At 42.3% G+C, this 17,919-nt stretch overlaps 1 protein-coding gene across 1 annotated transcript in view; it reads left to right on the top strand.

The window, feature by feature from the left end:
• Positions 1-17,919, top strand: part of PREX2 (phosphatidylinositol-3,4,5-trisphosphate dependent Rac exchange factor 2) — a 268,503-nt gene that overhangs the window by 221,623 nt on the left and 28,961 nt on the right. The window contains exons 36-37 of the mRNA XM_074987109.1: positions 6,750-6,816; positions 14,728-14,918. Coding sequence (XP_074843210.1) covers positions 6,750-6,816; positions 14,728-14,918 — 258 coding nt within the window. The remainder of the gene's footprint in view (positions 1-6,749; positions 6,817-14,727; positions 14,919-17,919) is intronic.

Genomic DNA, 17,919 nt, shown 5'->3' with positions numbered 1-17,919 from the left:
AGAGCAGACTGAGGGGGAGACATGATAGTGGTTTTCAGGTATCTAAAAGGGTGTCATAAGGAGGAGGGAGAAAACTTGTTCTTTTTGGCCTCTGAGGATAGAAAAAGAGGCAATGGACTTAAACTGCAGCAATGAGGTTTAGGTTGGACATTAGGAAAAAGTTCCTAACTGTCAGGGTGGTCAAACAGTGGAATGAATTGCCAAGGGAGGTTGTGGAATCTCCATTGCTGGAGATATTTAAGAACAGGTTAGATAGATGTCTATCAGGGATGGTTTAGACGGTACTTGGTCCTGCCATTGGGGCAGGGGGCTGGACTCGATGGACTCTCGAGGTCCCTTCCAGTCCTAGCATTCTATGGTTCTATGATTCTGTGATTCATTTGCACTGTACAATAGATAAAAATACTTCCATTGAAAAAGTCAATATATACAGTTCACCACCAGATGGCAGGATTTAAAATGCATCCTGCAGAAGCAGATGGAAGATTTGTATGTGTCCGGGCATGCTCAGACTCTGCAAATATGATGTAAATGGCTGTTCTACAGTTCAGATCTCTTATTTTGTAAATATTTTTTTGTATTCCCCTCCTAATTTTCTGAAATGAACTAATTACTCTGAAATTTCATGTTCTCTATCTAATCTTGCCAGCTGACTGCTTCCTATCCTGGTCAGATAGAAGTACCTATTTGTTGGCTCAAATGGTTCCTTCAACATTTCAGGGAGCTGCTGTTTCCCTTAATCTACATGAAACACAATGATGATGATGATGATGCAAGGCTGACACCATTTCCTTCCAGTAACTGTAAATAAGCCATACATGCTCCCTATGAGACGATCTACTTGGCTCCAGAAGAAAACAGAAACACCAGTAGCTCCTGCTGACATTTCACAACTGTAATGTCACAACATCCTTTTGTGGCAGCCATTTATGCCTGTGTACAGTGCTGCCAATCTTGGATGAATGTGAGCATATCATGAGGAACAGTTATGTCCTCAGATGGTGGCAGCACATCTGGGACGTAGAGGTAGACGTACAGAGGACTTTCAGAAGTCATAACTTTCATTCATTTTTGCAAACTGAGACACAGATGCTGAACTAGATCTAATAGGCTGCTGACTGGAACAGTCAGAATGGTTGCCACAGTGCAGAGATTAGGCTAAGACCAATTTTCATAGTGTGACTGTGGGGCAGTGATGCTGATGGTCAAACAGATGGAGGAGAAGGAGGTCAGAATTAGAAGACTGGAGGGTGAGCTACAACCTCTTATTATTTTTAATGATGCAGCAGATAGACAGATGTCTGAACAATCTAGGTATCTTCTTGTGATGCATAGGAAGGAAGATGTGGGCCAAAGTTACACGTGTGTGTCTTTTCAGGATCAGAGCCACCTTCTTTTCTTACACGTCACTCTCTCAAGCCTTTCAATAGGTGAATTACTTTTGTGAGACACAATCAAGTGTTTCACCACAATCAAAAAATTACTACTTCTTTCATCCACAATGTATGGGTAATCTGATAAAAAAAATTATTTATCTGAAGGATTTTTTTTAAACCCAAGAAGTTTATTCCACTGTTGAAGATTTTTGCACAAGGTATATATAAAAAATAAAATAAAATATAAAATACACTATGGCTACGTCTACACAGGCAGCCTCTATTGGCAGAGGTCACTATCAACAGAAACTTGGGCAGTACCTCTGTCAACAGATCATGTCTATGTATAAAAGTGGCTCAAAAGAGCAAACTGCTCTGTTGACAGAGAGCAGCCAACCTGCCCAGCCCTCTGTTGACAGAAGACCTGAGCAGAAGCCCTGCGAACAGGAAACCAGAAGCCCTCTGTCCACAGAGGTGTTTACACAAGCTCTCTGTTGACAAAACACTGTTGACAGAGGCATTATACCTGATGGACGGAGGCGTTATACCTGACTGGGGAGGGGTATAACACTGCCGGCTAAACAGCTGAGTTTTGTCGACAAATTCTTAACAGAGCTCTTTAACCATGTAGACGCTCAGCTAGTTGTGTCGACAAAAGCCCAGTTTTGTCAACAGAGGCTGCCTGCGTAGATGTGGCCTATAATATGAAGTCATCCACTGTAGTTTTCTGTCTTTTTATGACAATGGTCCACTACAGCTTATAAAAAACTGCAAAGTTTTTAGGGGAGCTGTCATAACATTTGGTGCATACAGGCAGAGTACTGTGATTTCATTCTTGTTCACTTCAAATAGATTAGAAAATATCATTTAAACTGGGTACCATGCCAAGACTGCCATTACCTTTTCCCCTAAAATTTGATTAAGGACCTTAACAGGCACTCGGTAATTAAGTGAAGTGCTTTGGAAATTTATATGCTGTCCACAATTTGTCATGTTCTAAGAAATACCGAAGACAATTTTGATGAAAAACAATAAAAATAAGGCAATTGAGAAGTATCTGGAACTATTAGCTGATTGTGGTGGATGATTTAATTTGTAATAGGATATCTTAGATCTATAAAATTAATTTTGTTTAATTGATTTATTTCAATTTTAATACTTAAGGTTAATGAATAATTGACTTTATTAATGTAGCAATTAATGTTCTGTCCCTTTACAATAACCATATTGCTTAATGTTCAGCATGGAGCTAGTTATTTCTTGTAAAGTCCATTAGTGGTTATACTGTACTATATAGGTTTTTTTTTATGCAGGTGAATTTGCTGGCAAAAAACAGTATAAAGATGTTGGAAGTACTGAACATATTCTGAACGAGTAAATTTCCCTGTGGCATAGCAGCAGAAAGTAATGTAGGCTTTTATTCTAGTAACGTTCAATACATGAATGGCATAACGGCACTTAAATTTGCTTTTAGCTCTGCTGTACACTAACATAGAAAAGGTTGGTCTGTTACATCTGAGGTAACTGTTGTGTATGTGGCGAGTCACCTAGCATTTTTTCATACAAATCTTTCATCTTTCTCTGTTCTCTGACTTTCTTTTGACACTGAATGCATTCAGGGTAGCATTACAGACTCACTGTAATTATAAATAATAGAATAAGATGAGTATCTTTATGTCTTTGTGGGGGGTGTGAATCTGCGTCTTTTCTGTGGAAAAAAATATTCCTCTCAAAACCAAAAACTAAGTGCAGCAGAATCTAGCAGTATGATAGGGTGTCAGGTTTAACAGTGCAGTTATTACTGGTAATGCAAATATTTAAGGTTATTAAAATTGCCGTTCTGTGGCCCTGATCCTGCAAACACATGCACATGAATAGCTTTACTTTTGTGAACAGTGCCATTGAAAATAATGGGACCACTCATGTGAGTAAGGTTATGCATGTAAGTATGTATTTGCAGGTTCAGGGCCCAGGATGATCCTGTCGTTTGAGGATGATGCTGTAAGTGCACATTTCCTTCTTATTTTCATATTCATACTTTACTGTAGTATAAAATAATCCTTTAGTTACAAAGTAAACATGATGTTTATACATACCATCTCCAGCTGTCCCCTGTGGTGTCCCTTTCCCCTGAAGAAGATTGTCAGCAGTTCATCTTATTGACAGTGCACTAAAGTAGTAAACCACTGCAATGCTGCTTAGGTGATAGATGCTCTGCCATGTGTGGAAGGATAAGCATGTTGGTTCTACCTCTCTGGCCTTTGTTCTTCATACTGTTAGTTGTCTTTGCGTTTTAGAGGAGTACAATGCAATGTGTCCCTCTGTTTGATTTTCTTTTTAGTTTGTTTTCTATCTCCCTATTGTCCACCCTTAATACCATACTGATCTCCTACTAAAACACCTATAACCCCTTTATCCAGTATAACTATCTATTAGATTTTTGTTTGTAATAATACAACTTTTCTCTGTGACTCATGTAAAGCTGTTATAACAAATTTGCATTCATGTTATCCTGCCTGGGTCTGCATAGCATCTCGTTCAGAATTTGTTTAGTACAAGTTCAAAAGCGGCCTTCACTGCCACCACATGAAGTCATAGATGCTATGGTTTTCTGTGCAGCACATTCAGGAGTAGTTGTATGAGTGTCATAGAATAATATAACTCTTTTAAATTGTTCCAGACAGATCTAAAAGGAAAGCAGCAATAGCTCCTGATAGGGAGTCTTTAATACTAAATTCCTGACATTTGGTAATGCCAACATATAGTAAACTCTGTCTTAACTGGAATTCTATCATCCAGAATTCTCAAATAACCAGCATTTTAACCATAAGTAAATTTAGGTACATTTTCCATAAGTACAGAATAGTGAAAGTAAATACAAATAAATACAGCAAATACAGTATATGTTTGAAGTGTACAATACTACTTTTGTTGGGACATAAAATACTGTGCATACGTTTTTGTTCACTCCTTAATATGTAATCTTGTTTTTCTTTAGTATAATGCATTGCTAGGAATACTTCTCTAGTATGCAGAATATTTGAATAGCTGGCAACCTCCCAGTCCTGGGGCTGTCAGATATATAAGAGTTTGCTGTAGATGGTAAGTTGGTGATTGTGTCTGCTAAGTGGTGCTGCTCATATGTCTGTTGGAAAAATTAAAAATTCTCTCTGGTATATGAATATGAGCAGGCAGATGATGAAGTTGTGCTACCACTGGTAGGTAGCATTCACTGGCTGTTACCAGGGAGTAAGGAAAGGATCTTAGGGAATAATGAGTCAGTGCTTAATAGCAAGTTAGACTTCTCTGAATCATTTGTACTGTGTTCGGGTCCTGCAGCCAATGCTTTTTTTGGAATGGGTGGAGGGGAAGAATAGATCAGAGACTTCCTTTGCTCCAGCATAAAGGAGTGGAGTTATTCCATTTTAGGACAGTGGAGGACAAGAATCATTTGGAAGGCTTGTGAACAAGAACTGAATATACTGTCACAGAACAAACAAGCAGTCTTGCAGCATTTTAAATACTAACAAAAAGATTTATTAGGCGATAAGCTTTCGTGGGATGGACCCACTTCTTCAGGTCTGGAAATTACCCGTGTGGAACACCAGCCTTTGTCCTTTGACAGAACACATGATGCATTTTTGTGCTCTACAGACACATTCTATGCAATATGAATTATTACGTGGTTGTCACTGGGTCAGTTGTTCTTTCTCACATTGGATTTTGTTTTTATGTTGATGAACAATATTGACATTCAGTTGCTTCTTTATACACTAAATCATTTCATATAAGTGGATGGAAATTGTGCAGCTGAGCAGTTGAGTATAATGCATATATAATATATATATATATATATATATAGAGAGAGAGAGAGAGAGAGAGAGAGAGAGAGAGAGAGTAAAGTCTCAGAGTACGTGAACTCAGAGTGTGTGACCCTGCTCTTACATGTCTGACCCTGACCCCACCTCCCGGCCCAGTTTAAACCACCTGCAAGCAGTTCTGGTTCAGTCCACCCCCGCCGCCCCGGGCAGCTCTGGTGCAACCCCTCCGCCGGCTCACCACCCAGTCATAGCTCTGGTTCCAGCTCAACTCCCTGCCCCCGCACAACCCAGCTCACCACCCGCACTCAACTCCACCCCACACCCCCCTGCAGCCCTAACCCACGCCAGGCTTAGCCCAGCCCACCCCACCCTGCCTGCCTCCTACAGCCCCAACCCACCACCAGGCTTAACCTTCCCCAACTACCCCCCACCCCGGGATTTACCTTTCTGCTGCTTCCCTGGCTGCAGAACATGTGTTCTGCCAGGGAAAGAGCCAGACCCCAACTTGCACGAAACCCGGGTTTGCATGAGAGTGCGTGGAACGGCACCTTCGCATACTCTGAGACCTTACTGTGTGTCTATATACATACATATAGACGCTCACATTATTAGTTCCAGTCATCATCACCTACCTCTTTTCCTGTATGGTGTATCTTTCCCCCACTCTTAGGTTTTGTTTAGTTTCTTTTTATATTGTAGCTTTGTATTGTATATCTTTGTATATTGTAGCATTTCAGGGCACAGAGAGTGTCTTTCTGTATGTCAGTACTATGCCTAACATATTTGGTGTGCTCCTCTAATGTATTATTAACTGAAATGACCATATACAAATACCCAAGCATGCAGTACATGGCATTCGAATGTTGCACAAATGCAAAGAGTATACAAATATTTTTTTTAAAAATCTAGACAATTTTCAGCTCTCTCCCATGGGAGGTTTTGACGAAGACTAATTCCAGATGGGGGCGGGGGTTAGCAATTTTGCTGTAAAGCATGCTGCAGAAGTTCTGATACCAAGTCTACAGTCAGACGCCTGTCATTCAGGCTACGTCTGCAATGCAGCCTTATTTCTAAATGAGATGTCGTATTTTGAAATAACACAACCAGACACAAATGTATTTCGAAATAGCATTTCCAGGTCCATACCACTATTTCGAAATAGTGCCAGTGGAGCCCATTGTGGCCCATTTCGGATCAGACATTATTCTTTAGGAAATGAGTTTTACCGGAATCAAAATAACACACCTGTTATTTGGAATTTATTTCAAAATAGCATGTGTGATTTCAAAACTGCCAAAGTTATTTAGCAATGACTGCTGTTATTTCTGATAACTTAGCCATGTAGACATAGCCTCCATGACCCATTGTACTGCAGCTTGCCCAGAAAAAAACCATGGTCAAAATTTCTCTTAGTAGACCCTTTTCTTCCCTTGTGTCCTTAAGTGTGAAAAAAAAAACCTCTTCATAAATCAGAGGACATTTCAGTTATATTTCAAGTATATGCTATAGAGGTTTCTAAACAAATTACAGTTTTGTTTGTTTGCTTTCTCAGGGCATTCTACCTGGACAGGACACATCTTCCTCCAAATGCAACATCAAAAGCTGCTTATATAGATAAGGTAAACAATAATATTAAGTGTTATATTAAACACTGTATGTTACACATTATCCCAAACCATTTCTTTTGGTGTGAGTTGAATTATTTTCAGGTATTTTTTCAGGACTTTTTTATGGCTTTTGCCCCAGCTGTGCATGAGGGATGGTCTGATAGGCTACGTCTACACTAGAGAGTTCTGTCAATAAAACTGGAGTTTTGTTTTTTGTTTTTGTTGGAAAAACTCACAGAGCATCTATACACAAAATGCGTTTGGTTGACAGAAAGTGTTGACAAAGAATCCATGTAGACACTCCAGGGGGCCCTTTTGTCAACAGAGCAGATCAAAAGATTGATCCACTTTTAGGTGTAGACGTGATCTGTCAACAGAAGTTTTGTCAGAACATCTCTTCTGTTTAAAGACAGAGGAAAACAAGAATTGTTTGGAAGGCTTGTGAACACGAACTGTGCCTACTACTGTCACAAAACAAACCATCAGTCTTGTAGCATTTTAAATACTAACAAAATAATTTATTAGGTGATGAGCTTTTGTGGGACAGACTCACGTCTGGAATTTATCCCTATGGAACACCAGCCTTTGTCCTTTGACAGAACACATGATGCATTTTTGTGTTCTACCGACACAACTTCTGTACACAGATGCTTCTAGTGTAGATGTATCCACACAGTATTGCCCTCCTGGGAGGTATTGCACTTCAGGAGATACAGCATATGCTTACTTATGAAGCTGACCTGTTTCCTCTGACTTTAGGAGATAGTAAAAGTGCAGAACCTTGGCCTGGTCTCCTCCTTATCCTTTTGGGTACTGTAAGGGGTACTTGCAGTAAACAATCCCTGTGCCCAGGAGAAGGAACTGGGTGCACTATCCTGTAAAGAACCATCCCTTCAGTATTTTCCTCACAAGGTTGCCCTCAGAACTTCATTACTGTGGCCCTCTTAAAATGATTCTACTTTCCATTTGAAAGGGAAAGCCCCACTCCTTTTATGCCTAAAGCACTACCAAGCATGACCTCCAGCTTTTAGAGATCTGACCTGCATTTTACAGCCTACAGTTTTATCTGAAAAAAAGGTCTACAGCCCTGTCTAAACTAGAAAACAGTACCAGTTGAAACCAGTGCAAGTTAAATTGATATAAATAAATGTTAAATCATGTCAATTGAGTCGATATAAACAGTTTGCATTGGTTTAACTACATTTATTTTTTAACCACTTTAGTTAAACTAGTGCACTTTTCAAATATAAGTAAATACAAGTAAAGCAACCATTTTCCTGGTGAATTAAAATTGCAGTTGGGGAGTTTTTTTCCTACATTTTAAAATATTCCATCTTTGATTATCAGTCTTCTGTCTGTTGGAATCTCATGTATCACATGAACGGAGAGACTCAGGGATTTGTGTGGCAAGAGCCTCAAAACTGTGACTTGACCTCCATTTCACTTTCTTACCAAACACTATGGGAGAGATTCTGCCTTTTGTTAGCAGATCATCAACAGTCCTATCTCTCTCTCATATAATTTCAATATTATGCAGTTTAACTGATTACCTGTATATGTTTAATTTCAATCTGTATATCCTTAAACCCTACCTACTTTTCAGTTTGTAGAAAAGTTAATTATTCTTGTTTGTTGTTATTCACTCCTATTTTACTGCTTTTTAGTGTACCATGTTCCTATAACTGTCTAACTGTATTGGTCCCAGAATATTACAGAGACAAGGTACTTGAAGTAACTTTTTTTGCTTCTGCTGTTGAGCGAGAAAAGTTTGATCTTACAGAACTGAAGAAGCTGTGTAAGCTCGAAACCTTGTATCTCTCACCAACAGAAGTTGGTCCAATAAGAGATATTCTTCAAGTGAGTTCTCATGTGCATTCCAGTGTAGGTGTATGCACTCACGCATGCTCAGTTGCCAGAAAACTTTTCCACTAGCCGGTAGCTGTTGGGTGAGTGCGGCACCCCATTGATGCCAGAGGCACGTGTTAAGTAGTCCTCTGTTTAGGGACAAACCTGCCATGATGGCACAGCCACTTATGTCCCCAGCATTGTCGGCGACCATGGTGCCAACATGGGCACCATCCCAGTGCCAACACAAGTCCCCTCAGCATAGGCATCTTCAGCATAAGAGGCATCTATCTGAGTTGGAGTCAGACTTCTACTTCTCTGGTTCGGGCAGGAGTGGGAGTACCCACTCTTCCTCCCATCGGAGTCGATGCTTGGCACAGAGGCAGTGGCCACCAAACTGGCAGCCAGTGCCACAATGGCTTTTTTGGACCCAGTGGGCATTTCATGAGAGACAGGGCACTTCATCCAGCTGCAGTCCCAAACCCAGTACCCCATTCATCACCATCGGCTTCACTAGGAGTCCTGCTGCAGGATGCATCATCCAAGCAGCTTCTCTCCGGGGACCATTCCTTGCTGGCACCTTTGGTCTCCTCGGCACTGACCCTCTCAGTGCTGTTAACATCGTTGGCTCTGGTGGTTTTGCTGCCTCTTCCTTCGGAGCCATACACTACAGTGCTGACCATGCCGGCACCCAGAGGAGGCCAACCTGATGACATATTCTGTCCTCATCAGGTCCCACCAGAGTGGCCTTACTTCTCATAAAGCCCATTGCCTAGTCTACCAAGAATGTGTACCACTGGCATCAGCCTAGCCCTCGGTGAGGAAAAATGAAAGGCATTACTTTGTCCCCTCTACAGGGAATGAACTCCTTTTCAATCATCCCCCTCCCAACTCCCTGGTTGTGGATGTGGCCAACCACCAGAAAGGGTAGAGAAGCAAAGAGACTAGATTTGTACTGTAGGAAAGTTTATTCGACTGGAGGGCTACAGCTGTGTATATCTCATCAGCAAGCCCTAGTGAGCATATACTCATACAATACGGCCTCTTCCCTCTCAAAGTTCAGAGTTCATCCCTCCAGTTGCCAAATGGTTCATGGTGGTTGTGGAGTAAAACAAGTTAATATTGTGTGCAGCCTTGCAAGCTGCCGTGGATGCTGCTGATGCAGCATCAAGGGTCATGGAGTTGGGTTATGGTCAAGGGTCATGGCATCAGGGGTGGCTCTGAGAAGCCGGGCAGGGCTACAGGCCTCTGGCCTCCCCTACAAAGTCTAATAAGTGATTCAAGACTTTCCCTTTGAAGGGCCAACTTTATTTTCTGAAAAAAACTGATAAAAGGCCACACAGGCTTAAAGACTCTAGAGCCACCCTGATGTCACTGGGCCTCCATACCCTGGCGACTCAGTGCAGACATTTTAACCCCTGCCATCCACCTAGGCAGTTCCTGCAGCAGTGTAGGGATGAACATAGGTGGCAAGGTCGGAGCAGCAAGAGGTGCTCCAGTCAGCCCAGCCAAGGCCAAGGGCAGCAGAAGCCCCCACAGACAAACTCCACTTTTGAAGTTGTGTTCAAGAGCTCCACACCACTCTCTGTTTTGGATCCAGCACACCCTTTGTTTTCGTTCTGCCTTTCCCCTTCCTACCCTGCCTGGTGCTGTATAACATTGATCGGGTGGGTCATTCTCATGGTAGAAAGGGGATATGCTATCCAATTTAGTTCTTAGCCCCTCTTTCATCCCTCCTTCCCCATCGATCTTCAGGAACCCCTTTCACGCGAGTCTGCTCAGGCAGGAGATTCAGTCACTCCAGGGGGGGTGGGGGGGGCAATAGAGGAGATTCCCCCACAATTAAGAGGCCTGGGGTTTTACTTCCCTTATTTCCTAATCTCGAAATTGAAAGAGGGCATGAGGCCCTTCATGGACTTGCGAGGCCTGAACAAGTTTGTAAAAAAGATTGGATTTTGCATAGTCTCTGTGGGGCTCATAAACCTGTTGCTGGATTGGGAGACTGGCTTGCCATTCTTGACTTACAGGACACGTATTTCCACATCACTATCTATCCTCCCCACAGGAGGTTCCTCAAGTTTGTGGCAAATGGGGGACACTGTCAGTTCACATTCCTTCCATGTAGCCTGTTGACAGCTCCAAGGGTTTTCACCAAGTGCATGGGAGTGATTGCAGCCTTTCTCTGCAGGCATGGTATCCAGTTGTTCGCACTCCTGGATGACAGATTAGTCACTGGGAGCTCACAGGCCCAAGTTCATCAAAACATAAAGTTCATTCACCAAAACTTTTACAGTTTTGGCTTTCTGATGAATGAGACGAAGTCAACACTTGTTCCTACACAAAGAATGGAGTTTGTGGGGTTCTCTTGGACTCAGTTTTTGCCAGGGCCTCCCTGATAGAGAGCAGTTTCCAGGCTATGCCAGCATCATAAATGACATGATCAGGTTCCCCACCACAACGGCCAGGTGTTGCATGAAGCTCCTGGGACACATGTCAGCTTGTACATTCATGGTGCAACATGCCAGATTTTGTCTGTATCCCCTCCAGTTGTGGTTTGCCTTGGGGTACTGCCCTGAGAGGGACAATATAGACAAATTAGTGACGCTGCCACAGCAGGTGTTGCAGACTCTGGAATGGTGGCTAAATGCTTGAACTGTGTGTGGGGAGGTGCCATTCAGGACTCCCCAGCCTTCCCCGTCCCTGGTAATGGACATGTCAGATTTAGGCTTGGGGTGGGATGTAACTGGGGGAGCGCTGGACTCAGGCTCTATGGGGCATATCAGTCCTCGAGCTTCACATCAATGTGAGGTAGCTCAGGGTGATCAGGTTGGCGTGCAAGGTGTTTTGGGACAAGCTAGCAGGGCATTGCATGTCAGTGAGCATAGACAACACAGCAATGTATCATATCAACAGAAAAGGGGGTGAACTCTCCTGTCCCATGTCAAGAGACTCTCAGGCTGTGGGAGTAATGCATTCATCATGAAATTTTCCTGCACGTCCATTACTTATCTGGGGTCCACAGTACCTTAGCTGACCCCCTCAGCAGTTCTTCAATGAACTGTGAGTGGTCCATTCACCTGGACATGCTGCAATAAATTTTGCAAGATTGGGGCTATTCCCAGATGCATCTGTTTGCCACGCACCTCAATGCAAAGTATCAAAAATTTTGTTCTTACCGGAGCCGGAGTCTGGGGTTCTGAGTGGACGTGTTCAGCATATCCTGGGCAGGCTGTATGTGTTCCCTCCAGTTTCCTTCATCCACAGGGTCCTCCTCAAAATTCAAGCAGACCAGGCCTCAGTAATCTTGGTGGCTCCAGCGTGGGGCTAGGCAGCATTGGTACTTGGTTCTGTTGGTTCTATTAGACCTGTCTGTGTGCAAGCCGATAACACTCCCATTAGGCCCAGATCTATTGATGCAGGAGGAGGGGCAGCTCCCGCACCCCAACCTCCTCTCCTTTCATCTCATAGTAGGGAAGCTTCATGGCTGAATGCCATGGAACTTTCCTGCTCAGACCCAGACGTGCTTTTAAATAGTAGAAAGCCCTCCAGCCACTTACTCAGCAAAATGGAAAAGGTTTGTGGTTTGTGCATCCCAGAAGGGGCTGTCTCCCTTGCAGGCCACAATCCCTTCAATTTTGAATTATTTGTGGCACCTAAATTAATTGGGGCTGTCCGTTTTCTCCATCACAGTTCAGCTGGTGGTTATTTCTGCCTTCCATCCTGGTCCTGGCCTTTCATCGGTGTTCTCGAACCCTGTGGTCATGAGATTTAAGAAAGGCTTGGAGAGGGTGAGACCACAGGTGTGGGACCTCTTACTCTTCTAGGACCCTAATTTGGTTTTGGATAAGCTTATGGGCCCCGCTTTCAAGTTTCCTGCTCCCTGCAGTTTCTAAGTTAGAAAACAGCCTTTGTGGTGGCCATCACAATGGCCAGAAGGGTGTCTGAGTTGAGGGCCCTCCCAGTGGATCCACCCTATCCGGTGTTCCACAAGGACAAGGTTAGACTGAGACCCCTGTCAACTCACAGGGCCAAGTCCGGACAGGATTTATGGGATTCGCTTCAACGCAGAGCCGATTCGGGATAATAGTACTTTATAAAGCTTATCTACTCCGAGTTACTGCAATTAATTTGCACAGTACACATGATAAACAAAGTAAAATGGGATGTACATATCTACCTGGACGAGAGGCTATTTGGCATGCTTATGTTCCTTTCGGCCTTAGGGAGTTCTGGTCCCAAAGTGCCTCACATCAGGGCTGCGGTGGATGTTGCTCCAGCTAGGGGAAAAAAGTTCAACGCACACCTGAGGCTGCGAGACCCTGGTGGAAACTCAACTGGGGCAGGATCTCTCACTGATTTTATCCCTTAGCTGTTTACTGGGTGTGTGCATACTGGCTCAATGCCACTTTTAGCATTCTCATGATGCTGAAGGCAAAGTTGCCCTGGTTACTGGTCTCTCCTCAGGTTCCCAGGTCTAAAGGCAGGTGTCAGAGATGATATGGCTATCTCATGTTTATGTTTACGGTGTTCAAGGCTGTGACAGGCTGTAACACAGGGATAGGAACTTGGTTGTGCCACCAGAATGGAAGTTCCAGTCTTGCTCTCTGAGCCCTGCAGGCTGTTGTTAAAGGCCTTTAGGCCTGCAGACAGTTCTGCTGGCGTGTTACATGACAACCCCATCTGGCTTTCTTGCCACAGGTGGTCTCCTCTTTCCATGTTAACCAGGATAATTCATTACCTGTTTTGTACCCTAAGCCTCATGCTACCCCAAAAGAGCAGAGTTCGCATACCGTATATGTCTGTAGGGCTTTGGCTTTTTGCATAGACAGGATCGAGCCATTCAGGAAGTTGTGGCAGCTCTTCATGGCTGCAGTGGACAGGATGAAGGGAACTCCCAGTTTCATCCCAGAGGATTTCCTCCTGGATGGTGCCTTGTATTAAGGAATGCTACAAGCTAGCAGGGGTGCCCCCTCCTCACATCAGGACTCATTCTACAAGGGTGCAGGCCTCTTCCATTGCATTCCTGGCCCATGTCCCTATTCAGGAAATCTGTAGGGCTGCCACTTGGTCTTCCATTCACACCTTTTCAGCTCATTATACTATCATGCAGCATGCTAGAGAGGATGCTGCAGTGGGCAGGGCTGTTCTGCACTCATTCTGGGGTTCCAATCCAACCTCCTAATGTCAGCTTGCATTCACCTGCATTGGAATGCACATGAGCAATCACTTGAAGAAGAAAAGACAATTACTTATTTCCGTAACTGGTGTTCTTTGAGATGTGTTGCCCATGTTCATTCCAAAACCCTCCCGCCTTTCCTCATTGCCAGAGTAGCTGGCAAGAAGGAACTGAACGGGGGGTGGGGGAATGGGGGAGGCGAGTATTGGGTTCTATATTGGCACCACTCCAGGGGCACCGCAACAACCTGATGGCTACCGGCTAGGGAAAAATTTTCTCGCAACTGGGCATGCATGAGCATGCACACCTACGTTGGAATGGATGTGGGGAACGCATCTCAAAGAACACCAGTTAAGGAAGTAAGTAACTGTTTTTTACCTCATCCACCTAGTCTTTCTAATATTCTTTAGTAGGCAGGATTCATGAATGGCCATTTGCATAAACATAGGACAGTTTTGTCTAACCTGTATGTTGATCTTCACATAGTTGCCATACATCAGTCTCTTTCCATCTAACTTTGCGTTTGTTTTCACAACATTGTTCCGTTGTTCCTTAGGAAACACTCTTGAAAGATGGTGGCCTTCCCCTCTGTAGTCATGTGAAGAGGGCTAACACAGAGGGCAGACAGGCCTTAGGATTATAGATTCAATGAAAATACCCATATGTCAATTTTTAAAAATTGTCCTACAAATTGCCACAATATGTTGTGTGCTTTGTACGTACCTATCACATCTGCCCTTTGAAAGCAGTTGGACTCAGGTTTTGGGTCACAGTGCTCATGTGATTCTGTCTGGAGTCATTAAATTCAGAAACAAGTTAGTTGTCACCCTTCCAGAAGAGAACTTCACATGGGTCTTGATAGCAAGTATTGTCTAAAACTCTCTGTTCTCCTTTGCTTGCAGCTGATGCGGCCCCTCAATTCTTTGGATGAACTTTACCGATTGATCGTGTCTTTTATCCGATCCAAGCGCACAGCAGCCTGTGCTTACACTGCTTGCAGTGCCTCTGGAGTTGGGTTGCTGTCAGTTTCTTCAGAACTCTGTAGCAGACTTGGAGCTTGCCACATCATAATGTGCAATAGTGGAGTTCATCGGTATGCCAATTTATCTACCTCCCTTTGCTTTAGTCAGTCGCTGCAATCCAGCTTGGAGAATAATTTTAATTCTGTGTTTTCCCGAGTGTTTTAGCGTGTATCTAATCGCATTTTAAAAGATTTTTCATGGTGAGATTCTGGAAGACAAATGTCCTGGCTGTGTTTGACAAAATGACCAATATAATTTTAGCTTGTATGATTGCAACAGATTATTTGTTGTACAAATTAGTACAGGGCAGAAACATTAACATTCCTAAAGCATGACAAAGAAGGTTTCCTATATGCATAAGCTATTATGCAGTTAGTAGTGCACTCCATTACAGGCAAGACATGTTAGCAGCTAGTGTTCATTTTATACACTGGAGGGAATCTTTGTAGCAGCAAAAACCAAAACTGTGCATGCAACACTGCAGGTCTGGTTCAGAATAACCAGCAGCACTATATCCTGGGTAGTACTTGGCATGACCGGTCTGACTACAGAAAATGAATCCAGACCCTTGCCATTTTGAATTTTCAGTTGATTTGATATATATTGTATTGTACTAAACTCTGAGGGACTACGAAATATCCAATTCTATAAAGATCACCTGGATATTAGTGAAATTCATCCAAGAGAATAGTAAGCATATGTACCAGTGGGGTAGAGTAGGAACTTTGTGTGTACTAAAGCAAACATGAAAGACTAACAACTGAGGAAAATAAACATTAGGTACATGTACAGTATTTGTCCTTTACATAACCCAGAAATTGATGCTAACATGGTCTTTTTTACATGAGGATAAACTATAGGTTCCAATTATCAGTCCATTTAAAATGGTGTGTTCATTCTCTGTGATTCACTGTCTCAAACTCCTTAGACTATGGATTTCTGATTCTTAGTAGGTTTACATTTTAACAGGATCAACTGCAAGTTGATTGTGTTACAACAAAATAACTTTGTTTTTCATTTTAAGTAATGTCCATCTTTCTGAAAAGAACTTTAGAAAAACAGCATATTGCTAGTCCAATGCAGAACATCAGGCATGAAAAGCTAGCAAAAGTCAGCAGAATATTAGAGAAATAACTAAGATGTGCCTTTTATGACACAGACTTGCCATTTTTATCAGCTGAGATCTAATGGAGCATGTATGTGACACTGCATTATTGGCAGGAATGTGTGGGGGGCTTTATTCTTTTTAGAAAGACAAGGAGATAACATGACCACCTTCTGTTGGTGAAAGGCAAGCTTTCAAGCTAACCAGAGCTCTTCTTGAGGTCTTTCTGCAGATCTGCCTCATCCACGTGTCTCTCTAATACTCTGTGTTAGATAGTTACACGAGATGATTTTTTAACCATCAGAGAAGGATGCTTCTCTTTATCCTTCCTTTAGCGTGGGAAATGCTATAGCAGCTGGATCAGCACGACATTTTCAAAAGTACCATAAAGCCCTGAGGCTATACTGTGGCTATTTATCCAGATTTGACATTTTTACAAGTAATAAGTTTTTGATCTTGTCGAGAATCCCTTTTTCCCTTTTCCCAGCTAAATCTCCAGTCAATTAAGAGCAATATGGGCAGCATTTCCTTCATTTCCCTTCACTGCTCTGATGAGAAGCAGCATATTCTGCCTCCCATGTGCCCAGTGTCTCTGATTTTTCCGTTAAAATGTTACTGGGAAAGAGAATGCCATGAGCAGAATGAACAGGGATTTCAGATAGCTCAGCCCTGCCCAACACATACTATATTAGAAAAGTAGTACTTAAAAATGAACTGACCCCAAAAATGTAAAGAGCATGAACTATTCAGGCTGGCCTATTGACAGAAATATTAGATACCTGTCTCCTTGAGAATTACGGGTTTGTGTGTGTCTGCTTTATCTGTAGCCAAACACCCAAGGAACTCATAATTGGAAAAAAGAGGGGGTTCTGTTGGAGCATAATTCTCTTTTAGGTGCTTATTAGAGATGGGCATAGTAACACGAATACTTATTTGAGTGGTTAATCAATGTACTTTAATTGGGCTTATGTGTTTCCTGAGCAAAAGTGTTTACTAGCAGAAATATTTGGGAAATGGTGATTTTTAATTGTCTGGAGCTATCATAGCACATTTGTAGAATGTGAAATTTGAGTTACCAGGAGTGAATATTTTGTCCCAAATTTGTTTGTTGTGGTGGGTTTTGTTTTGTTTTTTTTGTTTTTTGGTTTTTGGTCTTTTTGAAGGGTTGCTCAGCCAGGGGACAGAAACTTACTATGTCAGCCACATGTCCAGTCAAAGCTTCTTGAGATACCCAGTGCACAATTTACAGATCATGAATTATTCAAAATATTGGGACTATAACTTTACATAATAGAGATATATTGGGTAAAATCTTAAGCTTCAGATCCCTGAACATAAAGATAAGTATTTGAATAAACTATGCACTATGAATTATTTACTCAGCAGTAGTGCCCATTCATATGCATACATTCTAAATGGGCTCATTACGTATCGCAGTCTAAACTATAGGTTAGGAATCAGACACGCTGTTTTTTTATAGACTATTTTAGGAGCAGTGATATAGAGCTAAATAGGTCACATAGAGGATTTCATTGGGATGTTAAAAGATTTATCGGGGAAAGCTATCTTTATAAAGTAGAGGGCCAAAACACTTAACCACAAAAACAAATGAATGTAGATCTACAATCCCTGAGTCACTGTTTGATCCTTTGCAAAAGGGTTCATTATTTTACTTTACTGATTTATTAACACTGGCTTTCTGGCAACCATGTGTTCAGGGGGAAGAACCAGAGAAACCTTTGGATTATTAATTAGAAATCTTTTAATATAAGCCTACAAAGATTAAGTAGTAAACTACAAGACATTTTATAACAAGGTTTTGGGGTTCTTTTGACCCAATCTTTAAAATTTAAGAAAAAAGCACTACATTCACTGGATTAGAGGGCAATTTTGACCTGTTATTTCCGGAGGATTTAATCTCAAAGTCAGAAATTTTAGTGTATTTGGGACAGGAGCAGAAAGTAGGA

The sequence above is a fragment of the Carettochelys insculpta genome, chromosome 2 (assembly GCF_033958435.1).
Source record: "Carettochelys insculpta isolate YL-2023 chromosome 2, ASM3395843v1, whole genome shotgun sequence".
Lineage (NCBI taxonomy): Eukaryota > Metazoa > Chordata > Testudines > Carettochelyidae > Carettochelys > Carettochelys insculpta.
This window is presented reverse-complemented; position numbering and strand designations above follow the sequence as displayed.